The 18,897-nt window shown below is 44.2% G+C and overlaps 1 protein-coding gene across 14 annotated transcripts in view; it reads left to right on the top strand.

The window, feature by feature from the left end:
- SGCD (sarcoglycan delta) overlaps positions 1 to 18,897 on the top strand; it is a 448,968-nt gene that overhangs the window by 303,031 nt on the left and 127,040 nt on the right. For 13 of the 14 annotated variants that reach the window (XM_087753645.1, XM_087753646.1, XM_087753643.1 and 10 more), the window contains one exon: positions 6,303 to 6,488. In XM_087753645.1, coding sequence (XP_087609771.1) covers positions 6,303 to 6,488 — 186 coding nt within the window. The remainder of the gene's footprint in view (positions 1 to 6,302; positions 6,489 to 18,897) is intronic. The other variant, XM_087753654.1, reaches the window with a different exon arrangement.

Genomic DNA, 18,897 nt, shown 5'->3' with positions numbered 1-18,897 from the left:
GGAAAAGCGGTGTTTCCTAGTGGACCACACAGAGCATACACCAATGGACTGTGCAGACCAAGAAAAGCTTGTTGATGTGCTTATGTTTGCCAGAATCAGGCTAGATATTTGAAGAACCCTACATGTGATGTACCCCACTGATAGAAACTAATCAGAAAAGAAGAGAACATTCCTTAGGATGTTTCCTTCGACTTTTTGTCTCTCTGGCCATGTATCACATTGGAGTGATACCCGAGAAGTAGGCACTGAGTGATGATGGTCTTCCCAACTCATGGAAGAGCTGCTCCCCATGTGGAGGGATGGGAACTGTTGACAGAAGCAGAGGGACAAGCAGAGAAGGAAGATTTCAGCTCTGGGGACACCAATGGCAGTGACAGAGGCCACACTGGCACAGCCATTGGGGTAGAAGAGCCCAAGTTCATGGCTTAGATGGTGCTGGAGAAAAGTGCTGTGAGATTTAACTACTCCAGCAAGTGTTTCCTCCTTCAGGCTGTTTCCCAGTGCTCAGCCCTTGCTGGCCAAGCTGCACGTGAGAAGTCATTTTCCAGAGCCAGATCCTTTTATGGAGACGCGGGCTGTGGTCTGACCCATGTGCAGGGCCATAAATCACTTTTGGGTCATGACGCTGGTGGATTAACAGGCCTGGGGGTGTCAAGCTTGAGAGAGAATTTTATGGGGAGCAGAAAGGCAAAAAGTCTTGTTGATAGATGGCTGAAAACGCTCTTCTTCATGCCAGATTTTGTTCTCGGTCTCACTCCAGAAATGTCTGTTCTTTTGAACCTGGTGGATAGTGTGAATTTAAAAGAGAAATTAAAGAGGATGAATCTGCAGAGCATTTACAGCTAGCAAATACAAGTACATTGCCTTCCAGTGATATGGCAGAGAGCACCTCTGAAGGTTTTTTAGGGTTGGTTTTTTTTCCCCATTTCAGCCCAAAATAAATGGTTTTGTGTTTCAAAAAACAAAGAGAGAAAGAGAAGAGGATGTCGGTGATACGGACACAAAAAGAAGGAAGATGTGGATACGGACACAAAAAGAAGGAAGATGTGGGGGAGATGTAGGTCCAAGGCCCGAGGGAATTTGAACCCATCTCTCTTATCTCCAGAAATGTGTTCCCATCATCATGCTACAGGTTAGCCTGGGGCCGGATGCTCTTCGTTTTTCTGATTAAGTTGTTACACCTTGGTTATATGCAAGCAGGCAGGGAAGAGAGATGCTGTGTCGGGATTCAGGGGCTTTTGGTCTGTGCTGTAGTGAGCAGTTTTGATGAGCTCTAGGGCATTTGCAGCAGCAAATTTCAAGTGGGCTCATAAAAGAGAAACCACCTTCCCAGATTGCATCCCCTTTCAGGTTAAAATTGTTCTATTACTAAACATACATCATTTAAGCACTGATCAAAGAAACCCTCGTGGCACAGAAATGGTATTGATTCCTCTTGCTTTGCCTCACCCTGTTCATAGCCCTCATTGAGCCTACAAAGCCGGTATGGCCAGGGGATGTTACAGCTCCAGTGTTTGCAAGGGAAAGGTGTTTATCCATCCTTGTGCATATAAAACACTACTTCGGCCTGACGAATCGTTAATCTGGGTTGTGCGCCTTGAGTGAGAAGCTTTCTGCCAGGGCAGGAGGGATGTGGTGGAAGGAGGAGGAGCATGCAATAAAGATTTGCCATAACTGCTGGGGTCTGATGTGATCTGTGGAAGCTCAGTGCCAGTTCTGATTTGTGGTGCCTTTCAGCTGAGCCTGGTTTCAGCTTTACCAAAGGGAAGTGCTGAAGCTTCTTTGCCAGGAGTACTTGACGAGCAGCCTGTGCGGATCAGGGAACGTAGTGACACGACTGTTCCAGTGGTCTTAAAAAAACAAATAAATCTTTCTTGTCATGGGCCATATCTCTAAGGTACGCTAAAGTGAAAGGATGAATAGCTTTTCTAAATGGACTGGATTTTGTATCAGGCCCTGTTTGCAGTGTTCATGTATAAGGACTCACTGTACAGTTCTTGTGCAGAAAATTATTACCCATTTTTCTGCAGCAGCAAGAATTCCTTGGAGAATTACCGGGTTCCAGGCTATACTTTTGTAGCCATGGTAATGTTGTCTGTGGCAAAACTGCGAAGATTTGGCACGCAGCATTTTTTGTTTTGTAAATGGGATTGTGCATGTGCTAATGGCGGTCCAATGCTGTGCCTCTCATGGCAGGCAGACACTTTCAGATTTGACTTTTGGAAGGAGTGTTTCTCTTTCCAATTTCTGTATTTGTTTCAGTATTATTTTTTCAACACTATTATGAACTTAGGTGGTTGTTCCTAATGTTTTCCTGAAAAGAAAAAAAAAAATCCCATTAAGCAACTAGCAGCCTTTCCCCTTGGCTCAGTAATTGAAAGGGGGGGTACCTTGCAAATACAACCACTGGATGTCCTTTCACAGCAATAATTTTTTTTTCTGGTGCCTTAGCTCTTTTTAATGTTTGAGTCAGGAGAAGTTGCCAAAATGTAAATTATGACTAGCATACTTTTCCCTCCCACACAGAGCAGATCATTGATAGCGAATAGAGCTTGTTCCTTGTGTAGTTGCCTTGCAGGCCTTCTTATTCTACTCATTTGTTTTAACACACCTCAGCACTCTCTGTCCATCATTCTGTCTTCTCTTCCTGGAGAACTACAGACATGAGCATTTTCTTTTGGTATTCACAATTCAGGGGGGAAATACTAGCTAGAAATCATATATAGCTCTAAATGTAGCTGTGTGAGAGCTTGTATAGAAAGAACATGCTGTTTATGATTCCCATGTTATTTTCTTGTTACAAGTTTATGCTGTATTACTAAGTCATGCTCATCATGTGTGGTGTTGTACTTCAGTTGCTCTACCTCTGTTAGGGCAGCTGTGAGCTAAATATTTTATCGGAATCAGAGAAATTCTCAAAATCAGGCTGCTGTCTGGACGCAAGCTGCTCTTTTGATGTCTGCAAAGTTTTGCCCCAGCTGTGCCATTTTCTCCATCCTAGAGATTGCAAGTGCAGAAAAAAGAAAAAAAGGAGAGCAAGCAAGCAGGAAAGAGATTAAGAGAATAAACAAGTTTTGCAAGAAAGAGATCTTTTGAGCTGGGTATTTCATATTGTTTCATATTGGTCAAACCTCTTCTACGATTTGAGAGAGTTAGAGATGCAATTTATTCATTTTCTCCAAGGGAGAGGCTGCATTTAATATGTGCTCTCCAGGATCCCTTGTTAAAATATTAGGCAATAAAATCCTTGACTGTACAGTAGTTGTGGTTATAATTTCCCCCAGGTAGTGGAAACACTGTAATTTATTGTTGTTTGAGTTTTCCCTTTGCACAGATCAGAGAGGTTGTAGTAGTGTAAAAAGGATGCTTTTTCTCCAAGTGCGTGTATTTGTTGGTGACCCAGCTCCTCTCTCTGATGAGCGCTGTGCTGCAAAGCCCTCCACAGTTGCTGACTTGGCATCTGTGAGCAAAAATACTGGTGAAGACTGAATTGCATCAGTTGTAAGCAACTTGCTTTGCTCCTCCTTGGTAAAAGCTACGGGTCTGCCTGGGCTTTGGGTGGTTTTGCAGTATAGAGATAGATACCCCAGCTGGTCTGAACAGCAGAAGTGATTTATGGTGAGCCTACACTTACTATTAAGCCTACTTACACTATTGAAAACTTCTCTTTAATACAGACACACCTTTCTTTGGTGATGTACTTTTAATGCACGTTGGCTAAGCTGGCTGAGCCAACCCGTATTAAGAACAGGCTTATTTGCTGTGATCTGTTGGCTCCTCCCGACGCGATATGACCGTCTGCGCTAATTGACATTGCAGATCTTCATGGCATTAGCTGGGGCTGGGGTAGTCTGAGGTTGTAAATGAGGCATGGTTTGTAGGGGCATGTGAGATCCTTTCTTAGACCAGCTGAGAAAGCTGGAAAAAGCAGGTGGGCTTGGAGGCGTGGATGGGCTGGCTGAAGCCCGCCTTGTTCTAGTTTTAGTTGAGCGAGCGCAGGCAGCACCTTCGTTGTGAAGGAGGGAGCTCAGCCTGGCAGCTGCCTGCAAATGGGCAGCAGTGGTGCCCAGGGTCTGCTCTTGCAGGTGTCCTTTGCAGCACCTCACTGTTGCACAAGTCTGACCTGCTTTTTCTTCTGGGTGGACTGTAGCCCTCAAGCGTGCAAGGGGAAAAAAATGCTTAAAAACACGATGGTTCAGAAAACTGAGGAAAATGACAGGAGTATCTCAATTGTAATTTTTTTTTTCTTAAATCTTCCAGTTTTCAGCCACTGTCGTGAATTTTGAGTGTGGAGGGGTTAACACAGCTGCTGACATTAGAGGAGGGTGGAGATGGGCACCTCCACCCTCCGGAGGAGCATTGCTGTTGGGATGAGAGCAGGGGTGTGAGCACACCAGCCTTCCCGGGCTAAACACAGCCTTCCTGAATATGCTGCTAAGTCGGCTTTGCTTTACAGGTCCAGATCGGGAGAGGTGTCAGTGCCTCTGGTCTGAAAATAATTTAGTGCCTGAAGGGATTTATTTAGCACCTGAGACTGTGTTTCAGCCTGGGTGAGGGGTGAAGGCTCGTGCAGGAAGGAAGAGGTGGATGATCCCCTATGCTGCAGGTGACAACACCAGGCAGCGTTAGAAAACACAGGTCTTAGCGACTGCTGGAGCAGTGAAAGGTTAAAAAAAGGTAACTGTTTGTTCAGGCAGCCCTTGCCTCAAACGTGGGCTTCAGTGTTGGAGCAGGAAAGATAAAGTGTTAACTTCATCCCTGGTGCAATGCTACTGGAATAAAAGTTATGCCATGAAGAAACTCACCTTGCATCAGCCTGCAATGGGCTCTGCACCACTGCCAACTGCACGCTGTATTTTATTAGATGCTGGAGTATGAAGCTATTAGCAAAAAAATAAGGAAAAAAACAGGAAACTAATGGTAAACAAACATAAGCTGCTATCAGTGAGCATCTGATTTCTACCATTGTCTCATTCTGCCCTCACGGATCACACTCCCACAGAGAGGAACTCGCATTGTTTCCTCCTGTTATGTGAATTTTGTAATTCACTGAATACAAATGTCAATGCCAGATACCCTGAGGAAGAAGCCCATGGTGTTGAATCAGTAGTGCAAGAACGCATTTGGTGATGGTTTATTTGTCTAGAGTCTAAAATGCAAAACATTCAGCAAACCATGTGTTATTAGAGATTATATGATATCATCAGTCTGTGTGTCAAAAAAGTCTGAAAGCATAAGAAACTGATCCCTGGGGGAAGCCCATGAAAGTGGCTTTCCACACCCCGAATATGAAGGGTGAGAACATGAATGCTTTCATTTGTGCAGCACAAAATGCCTGCACGATCCCAACCCCGTGCGCACGCAGCCGTTCGCACGCAACCGTTGTGCGGTGGCTGTGTTCTGGACTCCCGTCCCAGCTGGCTGCAATGCCGTTTAAAAGCACCCATCTCTTTCCATCCATGGTGGGGGCAGCCAGATCCCCGACTGCCTGGAGCCAGCTGGGTACCAGGGGGTAGGAGCAGGGGTCAGTGCTCGCCATGGTAGACTGTAAAGCAAATTGTTCCTGGGGATGCTGGTACACTGCTTTCCCCAGCACCAGCTTTCCTTCCTTCCCTCTTTCCTTGGTTTTGGCCGCCGGTGTTGTCCTAGCATGCCGTGCCCACTCAGGGTCTCAGAGTCCTTGTTAAACCAGCACAGATATTTGGGGATAATTTGTTATGGATGTGGCAGCTGGAGAACCTTGTGCTTCAGGTTTACTTGGTTAAGAAAGCTTGGGGTGCGGGAAGGGAGAAAGACAAACATTTCCCCTTTGCCTTTTTTCTTTGGCTGGAAGGAATGATTTTATTTGAGATTTTTTTTTTTTTTAATTAAAGCCTCTGAGAAGTAATATTGTATCTTCAAAACAAACTGCTGAACTCAACTGCTTTTACCAAATGCATGCAAAATTTTCCCCTCAGGATCCTTACAGGCCCTGGAGTGCCTGCCTTGCAAAACCTGGGGCGGTGAACAGAGTCACTTGAGAGTGATCTCCATAGGATACCTTTAGACAGCATGCTTACATGTATTTATAAATCTATATATACACATGTAACACATAAAATTATCTTTTGGTATGTTACTGCATACAGTAAGCAGAAAGAAAAATAATGCAGAACCAAGATATCGAAAGAGATGCTGCCCAGCTGGTAAACTCTGAAAAAGAAAAAGCAAAACCCTCTAAGAAGCACAGAAACAAGCAGGTTTTATCATCAGCTTACTCTTACTGTTTAATACACATGGTTATTTCTTTGTGATCGTTTCAGATGCCTCAGGAACAGTACGCACACCGGAGCACGATGCAGACCTCGGAAGGACCCCAGGTATACAAAGTGGGGATTTATGGCTGGAGGAAGAGATGCCTCTATTTCTTTGTGCTGCTCTTAATGATTTTAATCCTGGTGAACCTTGCTATGACCATCTGGATTCTGAAGGTTATGAACTTCACAATTGTAAGTAGGGGTTACCCTGAAGGGTCTGGGGAAGATGAGGGAGGGTGATGGTCTTTCCTCTGAGCATGAATTCAGATACAGCTTCGATAACGGGGTGTTTCAGTTGCCACGGGTAGCCATTATTACAGGGAGGAACAAATTTACCCATTGATCCTCTTTTTCTGCTGGAGATGTCTGCAGTATTGCCAAGCTGAGGAATCAGCTCAGCGTTGCAAATCATGTTCCTCCTACCTGCTATATATATACATGCACATATGTAAACAATATACACCACCCTCCTTCAATATTGAATTATAAAATGTTTTAAAATGAATGAAATAGGTTGTTTTGAACTGGGATGTGGGAATGGGTTTGAGCCTTTCTCGTACACTTTTTCTGCTTTTCTCCATGACTGGGAAGTCGAGAAACTAGATTTGCCTTTTTCTTAGGGAAAATTTATGTTGGTCCATAATGATGTGGTTCCAGAAGCTTCAGGAAGAAAACTAAAATTTCTAAAATGGCACTCTGGGTGTGGTATTTAGGTGGAGCATATCTTTATCCTCGTTGTGCTGTGGTTGGTGCGTATCAGTCCTGCCAGCAGCACTCCCTTGCTGCACAGACCCCCTGGTCAGGCTTAGCTTTCCAGAAGCCCCTAGAAAAATGTTGGGCAGCTGTACTGGGAGGTCAGTTGCACTGGGGCGGATGGTGCCTTCTGGGCATGGAGCGTTCTGTGCATCGCTTGAACTCTCTTCAAACTCTTTTTGAGATCTTAGGGGGTGCCTTGACCTTGAATTGCCTTTTTACAGGGTGAGCTTCACCTCTCCTGCTCCAACACACTGGAAGTCAGGACATGATGAACCAGGCACACCCCACTTCCAGGGCTGATGAGCCTTTATATATGGCAGGTCCTAGTTTTTCAGTAGATAATTTGACCAAGCAGAGTGAAAATGAGATGACTGGTCCCCTCTTCTTCAAAGCAGTCATTGCCACCTTGGTGAGGTGGAGTTATTTTAAGATCATTTGAGTCTTCAGGAGAAACTCAGTTTGAGGCTTTAATCCTGGATTTACTTCATGAGAGAGCTGTAAGGCTAAATTCCCCTAGACCACTTTAAAGGACTTTCCCAGCCAGGCTCTGATGTGAGCAGCGTGTTTGAAATCTCCCGGCATTTCTTTCTCTGCTTTGGTCTTGTGAAGCCCTGAACAGCTGTGTCCAACATTATGTCATTAATGGGCCATGAGAAGTTGAGTAAACAATCTCTGACTTACTGTATCCAGCAGACAAAACGCTGTGTCAGGGAACACGTAGCATTCGTTTTCTCTAACCAGGATGCTGTCAAGGTGTGCAGAAGATTGCAATGCCTGTGTGCTTAGGGAGCAAGCAATTATAAAGCAGTAATCCACAAAAGGCTCCTGTGAGTGGGTGAAGAGTGAGCCAAACTGGAGCCATTAATGCTTAACCAGACCAGTTATTTCATCTTGGGAACTTGATGCCATTTCGATACATGTTTTGTGCTGAATTGTGGTCTTTAGGGGAATGTAGTTGAAACGTAGATATTTCTGAGGCGATGGAAGGCTTTGTCATATGCTGATCATAGAGGCAATGGTATGGGTGTCATCCCAAGCACAAAATAATAGGATTTCAGATTCCCACTTTTCAGGAATGCAACTTTATTTCTTTAGAATAACATAACCTCAATATGTCAGTCCCATGCTTTCTGATATTTGGTGGTGATCAGTCTACTCTCTACAAGCTGCTTGGGAAGCCAGGTGAACTTCTCTGCTCCCTTCTCCCTCACAGCCTGCTCCTGATGCATTGCATTTTGCAGGCCATCTGCAGAAGGATCATCTCCTAGGGATACTTGCAGAAACCGCCCCCTTGCAGCAGCTCTCTCCACCCCACTAGGATATACACTGGCTTTTTTAGGGATGCACTGATCTTCAGGCTCTTGTCTGATTCATTTTCCTTAAATAGTCACTTACCCTCTGCAGCTCTCTGGTGATTAGTCCAGGGTAAAGTATATTTGTATATGGTTTAAGTTAATTAATTTCTTCTAATGTTAGTAGACTATGAACAGCTTTTGGTGATAAAAACACAGATGGTATCACTGAATCCTGCACTGGGAACTGGTTTATGGTTATAGGCATGGCCACACTAGTCAGGGTGTGTGTGTCTGACACAACCAATTGGAACTAAATTTAAGAACAGAGCCCTCACTACAAGAAAGACATTGAGGTGCTGGAGTGTGTCCGAAGAAGAAGGGCAGCGAGGCTGGGGCAGGGTCTGGAGCACAAGGCTGGTGAGGAGCAGCTGAGGGAGCTGGGGGTGCTCAGCCTGGAGAAGAGGAGGCTGAGGGGAGCCCTCATCACTCTCTGCAACTGCCTGAAAGGAGGCTGGAGCTGGGGGGGGGTCGGTCTCTTCTCCCCAGTAACAAGTGGTAGGACAAGAGGAAACAGGCTCAAGTTGAGCCAGGGGAGGTTTAGATTGGATATTAGGAAAAATTTCTTCACTGAAAGGGTTGACAAGCATTGAAACAGGGCAGTGGTTGAGTCCCCATGCCTGGAGGTATTTAAAAGCTGGGTAGATGTGGTGCTTAGGGACATGGTTTAGTGGTGGGCTTGGCAGTGCTGGGTTAATGGTTGGACTTGATGATCTTAAAGGTCTTCTCCAACCAAAATGATTCTATGATTCTATGTAAAATGTGATCCTTGCCCCAGTATGCACCCATTCATCTCCTGATCTCCTGCTGCTCCTGCAGCCTCGCCAGCTGCTTTGGATCCTGCTCTGCAATCCCTCCTGCACCACTCCCTGAGGCTGAGAAAACCACTTTGCTAAGTGAATTTTTAGAGGCAGACTTTTATCTCTAAATAACAAATGTAGGAAAATTCTCAAATGGGGAGATGCAAATATGGAAAAATCTTTAATTTGTTTCTGTTCTGATAAGAGGATCTGAGAGTCCTTCTGGGGCAGGGGAATGATTCGGGTACTCAGTAAGCAATAGCTGCTGCCTAGCAGGTCTGAGTTACCCCAGTGCTTGCAAAGTAAAAAAGGAGCGGAAAGTTTGTAGTTCTGTTCTTGTGGAAAATGTAGTATTTCCAGTATCTTCCCACCCCTGAGCTCTCCTCCCAGAACGTGAGTCTGTTCCACTCCACAGGACAGTCCTGGCACTTACCAGAATTTAATGAGTGCTCATTATAGCCAATAAGTGCTCACAGTATTTTAATGAGCACAGCAAACCTGCTCAAGAAAACTCGGAGGTGTTTTAAATGCTGATAATGGGGGGTGGAGAAGGGAGGAGGAGATGAACCAAGACAATCTCAGGGAAAAAAACCCACCTTCTCATGCACGTTGTAGCAGTACCCATCCACTCCACTTCCATGTCAAGCCCTGAAATCCTTTTCTTTCCCCTCTGCATTCCCCACTGGCTCGTGCTCCAGGAGCCAACTCCTGTAAAATCAAACGGCAAACTTCCAATCCATGGCTTTTAAGAACCAAGGCATCACTAATTTATTCTAGGTTTTGCTTTTCTCTGAATGTTCAAGGCTTAAACAAATTTATGTGTGGCTATTACTTTTTACATGGAGCTGTCAAAGCAGTGTCACATTCACGTGGGGCCAGTTGGTCACTGTCTAGTCTGTCCTCTGGTACAGTCATTCAGTTCTCGTGTAGTATTTGATCCTCGATTTGTTTTAAACGCCTTTATCAGGCACAGGCTGTATGAAAAACAGGCCTGGAGGGGACCTGAAGTATCATCTGCCTGTCCCACAGCTGGTTCCCATAGCCAGGTCCATTAATCCGGTTCATTTATAGCAGCGCTGTGCTGCTCTGGGACTGTGGGAAGCTCTGTAAAGGTTGCTACCTCTAAACCTTACTTGGATTTTTAAGCCAAACCACAGAATGAATATGGACCAAAGCCACTAATTTGAGTTGAAACCCATATGCACCCTTAAGGTGGCCTAACCTAATTGAGGTAGAAACCACCATCCAGCACTCAGCTTTCCGATGATATATTGGTAAAGGGAACTCCGCTTCATTCAGATCTTGGACTTCTGGTAGAAGTACGTGGTTTGCACATATTGGGTTTGGAGAGAGAAAAACGTAATGCCTGTGGGCTGTGTGTGTGACTCAGCCTCTCAGTCTGCAGGTCCAGCGCAGGCTTGGGCTGTATCCTGCTGTCACGGCTGCGTGCTGGAGGGCTCAACCTCGAGCTGCGCAGAGCTCAGCTGAGGCTGGCATGGCCCCCACAAGGGTTCGTATGTGCCAATTGAATTACAAGGCTGGAACCAAAGCTCTTAATGACCTTCGTCTTTATGGTCCGCCTGCATTAGCGTGCAGTGATGTAGCTCTTTAGCAGTAGGATGGTCCATGACTGTATAAGCACATGCATGTTTTATGCTGTATGCCTGTGATGTCCTGGGGATCTCTATTTCAGCTATTACTAGTGAGCTTAAACCATTTTTTAAAAGCTTCCTGTTGTGTTAGTTTCCGAATATTCCAACAAAAGATGTGCTTATGTAAACACAGCAAACCAATATCCTTATTTTAAACAGTACAAGGCTCAGAAGGCTCAGGTAATGGGCAGTGACGGTGCATTGACCTCCTTCCACAAGGTTAACATACAATGCCTTGTATTTTAAACAGCGTTAGGAGTCTAAAGTATTATCCATTAGTACCCATTTATTGCCTCTTAGGCAGCAGGAAGACCTCTAAAACAGGAGAGGCAAGAACTGTGTCCTGTTGTGGCTGCATTTAAATGGCAAACGTCCACCTACTTGTCTGCCCATCAAACCACTGAGGATCCTTTGCTTTTCCTTTGCCCTTCCCTGGTGTTTCTATCCATAGCTGCCTGTTTGCGTGTTTTGGATTGTATGCTCTTTGCGACAGAAGCTATTTGCATGTGGCATCCTCTAGTCCTATATATTGGCAGGTTCTACTAGACTGTCAGAAATAATAAATAATATTTTTCCTCTAGTCAGTCAGCTTGCAAGGCTTGAAATTCATGGAGAACTGTCTTCTAAGAATCATCCAAAACAAAGGCTCCAGAATAGTCTTTGTAAGGAAAATATTCTGCAGCTTTGGTATTCAGGAGGCCCTTCATGAGCCAAAGTTAACATCTTTCTCTGAGCCAGGAGAGCATGTGTTGCTTCCAGATCTGTGCAAATCCATGCAGACCGCTTGTTCCTTCCACCTGTGCACCTTTGAGGAAATGCAATGTGTAAATGGGCAGGCAATGACCCGCCTCATTCCATCTTCCTTAGGATGCAGAGAAGGGGGATCCTGCCTTCCTGGCCTGGTCAGGCTGAGGTTGGGATGCTCCCTAACCACAGCACATGCAAACTCTGTTCTTTTTCCACAACCACGCAAGGTTTTTTGAGGGTTTGGGTCCTTTAGCATGAGGTTGAACCATATTTTATGATTTCAATTGAACAGGAACAGATGACTATGATTGTTCAGATTTTTCCTTTTTTGCTGCAGGCTGCATTCATAGCTGAAGGGGTATGTTTTAGCATTGTTGAATGAAATGTTAGCAATTTAGAGAGACAAAATGCTGCTGTAGGTGACATAAATGCTAAACATTATTATCTTGCTTTCTTTATTAAAAGTTGATAAGAAAAATGAGCTTTTAAAATTTGGTTATGAACAGTTATTTCCAATACAATTACTCCCTCTTGTGTGTAAACTACCTGCCACATTTTAATTACAGGAAAACAGTAGGGTAATAACACAGCAGTAAAGATGGATTAGAGTTAGGAAAGCTCATTGCCCTAACAGGCAGGATTCTTTTATTAATGATTTAAAGGAATAGACTTTGCTCTAAATTTTTTTAAAATTAAAAATTGCCTCAGAAGAAAATGCGTGTGCAGTTTATATTCCTTTTTCATGATTTCTCTGGGGTCTCTTTAGGTGCAATGGTAAGGCCAACATGGAAAAGAAATCTCATCTGCTTTTCAGCTTCTGCTTTGTAGTGCAACTGTAATCAGTCAGCTAAAATTGTTTAGAGTTAGAATTCATATGACTGTATCCTTATTGAGGAAAGAGCAAAGTTTTTTTTCCCCTCTCTCTCTCCCTCGCACACACATGCATACAAAACTGTGCACTTTTCCATCCTAATTCATGTTGCTCTATTTAGAAAAGAAGTAATTGTTTTGAGACTGCTTGCATGACCCAAGAGCTTTGTGTATTTCCCTTCTTTCCTAATTCACGTGGACTGCATCTTCTGATATAAAGATGTTAATCTTGTAGAGGTCTGACACCACCAGCAATACTGTGAGTGACTGTATTATTAAGTGAAGAAGTTTCTGTGAAATCCTTACCCCGTGGAATTTAGTAGGAATCTTGGCATTGACATCAGTGGATCAAACCCTTCACCGTAACGCTTTTTATTTGCATTTTTTTTTGCAGTAAATTCTAGTTTCCTTCTTCCTGGATTGAGGAAAAAACGTGTTATGCTTTTCTTACTCTTTTTAGAGATCTGAATTTCACTCCTGGAGAGTTTCTGTTTCTGTATGAAAAGCAATTGGGATTACTTATCTTTTAAAAAGATACATATAGTACTTTTTTGCTTTCACTCCTTTGGAGTTTAGAATAATAAAGACAGTTTTAATAGGATATTGCATGATGTTATTACAAGTTTGACCCCTTCATTGTTGCATCCTCCAGACTGTCGAGCATTTGGTACTGATGACTTGCTGAGTTATAATGCATCAGTTTCTTCTAGTGCTACACCTTTGAAAACTCAGTTTCTGATAATATTTCATTTTTACTATCTTAATACCACGTTTTCTCAGCCAGCATAAGCACATAAGGCTTTCATCTTCCTTCTTACCAGAAAGTGATGAAAGGACCCCATGTTTTTGCCTCACTGTCTCTACTCTCTGCTGAACCGTTGCGTTTTTCAGAGGCCTGCCGTGGCATTGGATATGCCTACAGATATGTCATGGGGGCAAAAGAAGTAGTGAAATAGTAAGTCTTCCAGTAAGACCCCTAAACCAAGCTGGATATGCTGCACTGCAATCATTTAGGTTTTTCTTTGACTATTGCACAAGGAGGCCTTTGGTGTACAGAGTGTTATGACAGCAGATGGCCCTTTTCCCTCAGGTATTTTGGGTTGGGTTTCAGGAAGAACTGAGACTTATGTGATTGTGCTTCAGTGCAAAGGTTTCCAGCTCTCACTTCTCAGTTGTTTCTAAGCCACTGTTCATAGTCAAGCCATCTGAACAGAAATATGTGTCCAGGAGACAGGAGTATCTCAAACATATTTAGTTTCTGTATTTTTCAGAGGCAGAGGAAAGCAATCGTATTTATTAGTATCCCTACTGTGGAAGAAGCTGCTGCATAAGCTCTGTACTTACTACTCACCAGGAGTGAAAGATATTATAAATGTCCCCATACCAGAAAAAGCTTTTATTGGTGCTGTTTCCCTACCAGACACCTGAGAATTTAGCCTTGAAATCCAGATACCATCTCTTGCTTAGTACTTTTACTGATTTGAAGGAAGCTGTTGGAAACTCAGCAACACCCCTCTCCTCATACTTGCAGTTCAGTGCATGCATACAGGCAAAGCATCATCTGACAGATTTGTCGAGCCTCAATAGCCAGTCTCCTGCATATCTCCACAGCAGGAAAATATATTGCTGTATTAAAAATATGTTATGGCTTTGTTTGGCCCCTCCAAGAAGAGAAGGGACCAAAAGAGATGGAGAAGGGAGGAGAGTAGCAGGGATTTGGGTGGTTTGTGATGTGCGGTTGAGCATTTGGTCTCTGGCAAAACGCTTCATTTCCAGGCCTTTCTGCATGTGAACAGTGTCCCATCTGCTGGTGCCCCAAATCCCCGCGGTGCTGCGGGGAGTGCGATGGGAAGCGTTATTAGAGCAGGAGGAGCTGCTCCATGGAGCGATAGCAGCAGCAGCAGGACCTGGCGAACGGCGAGGAGGGCATGGGTGGGCTGGGCGGGGGGGTGAATCATAAAGTCTTCATCCCAGGTCCTGCCTTCTGCCACCTCCCTCCAGAGGGGATTGTTCTCAGCTTCTCTTTCATCTGAAGAAATAAGATATTTCACATTAGCATTCATCTCAGTGCCAACAAAAGATCTTCAGACTAGCAGTTCTGAAGCAGAGAGAGATTTGTCTCTTAGAGAACATGTAAAAGGTATTATTATAAATGTGCGAAAGAACAAAAACAAGCTCGCTGCTAAAATGCCGATAATCAGTTAGTCCTCTGAATAGCTTACAATCTGATCCCTCCCCATATTCTCACAGTACAGTAGGAGAAATTATTTAATTTGGAAATCCACACAGAAGTGACACGCCAAGCTGAGCCGTAGAGTAAGTTTTCCACTGTTTCTTCTCTTGTTCTGTGTGCTTTTTTTTTCCTTCTGAGCTTCCTGACATCCCTCCTGAAATCTCTTTACGGCAAAGAGCAATGACCTTCTCAGCTTTGAAAACCTAGCAGCCATTGCTATAACAAAAATATAATTCTTCTGAAGCACCTCTCCTGCGTGGTTGCCTGAAGTCTGAGGTGCTGCTTGGAGTAGCCTCCATGCCTCTTTCAATGTGTCCTGGAACTGCAAAGCCATCGGCTTTTCAGAAAGTTGCTTCTTAAAACGTTTCTTGGCTGTTTTGCGTCTTGGGTTGTAGCAGAATCCGTGGAAAGGGGACAGAGGCGGCTCTCTTACAACGTAAATGACTGTGCAAAGCACAAAGTACTCAGCAGGAGAAACCTTCCCCTTCTTTGGGTGAAGCCCCAGCTTGCGGGCTAACTGTGGCCCATTAGTATGACAAGCTTATGGTGGGCTAAACAAAAGGAGTAAGAAATAAAGTGGCACATTCTCTCTGCAGTTGTACGCTTTTACTTTAATTACTTCCTGTAATTGTCAGAACCTGCTCTAAAGACTGGCGGTTTTGAGGACAGAATTACAGACCTGTGGTTGTGTGGAGTCTGTCTCCCCTCCCCTCCTGCAGATGCCGTATTATCTCTTCTCTACTTATACACTACCATACCTGATTTGATAGATGTGTTTAAAATACTTGCTGCCATTTCAAGTGCCTGTTCTTCCAGAGCTCTGCTATGGAGATGAGCTTGAATATACCATTTGAATTCATCATAGCTTGCATTTTAGTTCTGGTCATTTCCACTTCAATTACATCTTCCCCATTACCCATCCTGCCTTCGCTGCCATGGTCAACAGTAAGATGGACTGAAGTAATTATTGATATTGAAGCCTGAGTTTCATAGGACTACACTCCAATGCACTTGCATGAAGGACAACCTGCTAACACTGAAATGATGTGGTTGCAGACAGATTTATAGAAGAGGAATAGATTTACGCAGGTAATTCAGTCTTGACCTCTTGAGTTCTCATTACTTTGCGTCCGCCCAGCACTACTGCCCACCTCTTCCCTTTTTAAATGAGATCCAGTAACTAATAGTGAAATTATGACAATCTGCTGTATGAAATTTGTGATTATTTGCATTTAATTAAAGGCTTCTCTTGAGAAAATGAAGGGCGGCTTAACCTCAGAGAAGCCTCTACATCTCCAGTAATTGCTTCTAATTGAAGTCTTTAGAGTTTCCACCCCACCACAGGAAAAGGAAAAAAAAAAATTCAGACCTGAAAAGTTTACTCCCACATATGGGTCCCAGAAAATTATTTTATCCTTATGCAATTAAGGTGACTGAGGGTCCTTATAAATGATTCTTCAGTGTGGGTTAACCAGCTAAAATTAAAGTTTAATTACTCAAAAGCCTGGCTTGCGGTGTGTTTATGAGAAGTCCAAGGGCACAGTCCATCCTCCTGAACCGGCCATGCTGTGTGACGGTGTCCCCCGCAGACGGGCGCAGGGGTGCGGGTGCACGTGTCTTGGCTAAGTCCTCCTGGTGGTTTCATTTGCATCACAGCTTTCTGGTTTTGTACAGTTCTTGTTGACTTCCAATGGTATTTTGGTTATTCTAGAAAAAAATTACAAGCCTTTTGACTTAGTATGTCCCGCGAAGCACGGGAGAGGGTCTCTGCCAGCTCGAGGTGTGCGGAACTAAGCACAGGCCCTGCCTCTGGGGTTAGAAGCATCTCGGACATCTCCCTGCTCCTGCACCCGTACAGGGCTCCAAGGCCACAGGCTTAGTCTTTGCTGCTGCAAGAAGTCGATCTTTCCCATGACAAACTGTTTATAGTTTGGCAGTTGGTGTCAACATGGGAGTACGGGCTTGGGCAACCTTTTCTAGGATGCTTGCCGGCACCTTGCCCTGGTAATCCTGGTGCATGGAGTGTGCCCCTAAAGCAGGCATGACATTTTATAAACCACTCATCTGTGGCACGGGTGTTAGGAACCAGTCCTGCTCCTCTCGCTGAGGTGCCGCGGTGCCCGTTCGGTGCAGGGAGGTGAGCTGTGGCCGGAGTGGTCTGATGGGAGCCTACGGGTGCCATGTCTGGGGAGGAGCGCAGCACCTCGCGTTAAAGCCACCACCTCAGACTCAAGCATGCCACACTTCAATTACACATTCTGCCTAATTACGACTATCAGCATTTCCGTGCCGCTTCTGGCAGCACAATTGCTCTGATTGCACCCTTCGGCTCTATTAAAATCCCTCCTCGTATTACAGATCTGAAAACAGGCATGACAAAAATAAATGTGTATGTTGTAGCAGCAGACCTGGCCATTTTCTACTGTTTATTCTCTCCACTGAAGATACTGATGTTGAAAAACATGAGAGTGTTCTGCTTTCTTGTGTTGTTGCATTGTTCATTAATGCCTTGCATCAGACAAGTCAGCAGCAATATGCATCTGATTTCTGCTTTTTGTTGTCTTGAAGGTTCTCTTTAATGTATGCTGAAACATATAAAATGTCTAGATGGACTGAAATCTTTCAGAGTGACCTCTTAGAGGGCTACAGGTGAGTCAGAAATGGAAACCTCATTGTTTGTCAGCAGTAGATTTGTCATATTTTTTGAACTTGCAGCTACAGTTAAATACATGAAAACATGTGTGACCTCTGTTATTTCTTAGCAAGCAAACATGCTTGGCAAAGTGCACCTTTTCATTTTACGAAAAAGAAAAAAAAAGTACTTTAGTTCTGTATGCAGAGCCCTGAAATACTTGTGTTTTGTGTAGGTGCAAGTCATATAGATGTGTGTAGGTGCTGATTTTGATTCAGATTATTTAGTAGGGTGGTATTGTTTCTGATAACAAATATTTAATCTTTCAAAACAAGACATTAAAGAATTTTGTTCTGGGAAACTAGGAAATCAAATGCCTTTTACAGTCTTTACTTCCCCTGCGTGCTAGAGAGGGAATTCCTGCAAATTATATATTTATGCACACAAACCACTTCTGAATCAAGCACTTATTTACAGAGAGAGGTCATCAACAGAGACTGAGAGAAGGCTTGCAGCAAAGCCTTGGATGTTGTGAAGGGGAGGAACCTTAGCCTGAGCAGCTGATGCCTGGCTTATAGGAAGATTGGATGGATCTTAGCAATTCTGCTGTGGTTTTGCAGAAAACTGCATTGTCTGGAAGGGAAAACGATTCAGTTCACGAGCAGATGTAGATTATAAGGCAAAATCGTCTTTATTTGAAGTTACTTGTCAAGACCTATTGACCAAAGATATTTGTCTTTGTTAGTATTCTAAATGATTCAGTCTCATATGTTGCCCAAGAAAAACCCTGTATGTTAGAAGGCAGATGTGTTTAATCCCTTTCTTCTTCCCAGTGGAGCTACACTTATTGCCATTGCACCTTTCTTCTAATAGGGAGCTTTTCTGCAGAACAGTTTGCCTTGTCAGTCTTCCTTTCTTTGAGCTGAGAATGAGGAGCTTTTACCCATTCGGGGCTGAAATAACTATTCTCTGTATGGGGAGACTGAGGCCAGTAAGAGACCCCGGTGCCACCGTTGTACTTGTGGTGTCGGGAGCCCGGCGAGGCCACGGGAGCATCCCGTGCTCCATCACCCACGGGAGCAGCGATGTGGTCGTGTTTCCCATCCTCCCAGGTACCAGCCAGAGCAACTCACTGTAACTCATAAGAAATTTGCACTCACCAAAATGGAAGGCATTAAAATACTCCTGTACAGGAGCAGTCTGCACGAGGGAAGGTCTTTATGCTCTGGGGGAAAATCTGTTCTGCAGGTGAGGTCAGAGCCTGGGAATGGGAAGGCAGTTAATTCCCTTTTCCCTGGAGAGTATGCTAAATAAACATGGAGCAGCCAGTCGTTTGATGGATGACTTGGTTCTCCTCTTATAGGGTTGTAAATCCATGGCATTGCTTCTGGGTTACACAGGTATAAATGAGAGAAGAACAGGCTGGCAGCGTACAGCTCCAGAAGGCAGGCTGCAAGGGACAGGGTTTTAAACTTTGAAATATAGACAGTATCTGGGCAGTTGGAAGGAAGAGTGTGTCCTAGTTTGGGGTTTTTTTGGGGGGTTCCCCGCCAGGGAAC

The sequence above is a fragment of the Nipponia nippon genome, unplaced genomic scaffold (genome assembly GCF_047370975.1).
Source record: "Nipponia nippon isolate SJK-2023a ecotype South Korea unplaced genomic scaffold, ASM4737097v1 scaffold_17, whole genome shotgun sequence".
Classification (NCBI taxonomy): domain Eukaryota; kingdom Metazoa; phylum Chordata; class Aves; order Pelecaniformes; family Threskiornithidae; genus Nipponia; species Nipponia nippon.
This window is presented reverse-complemented; position numbering and strand designations above follow the sequence as displayed.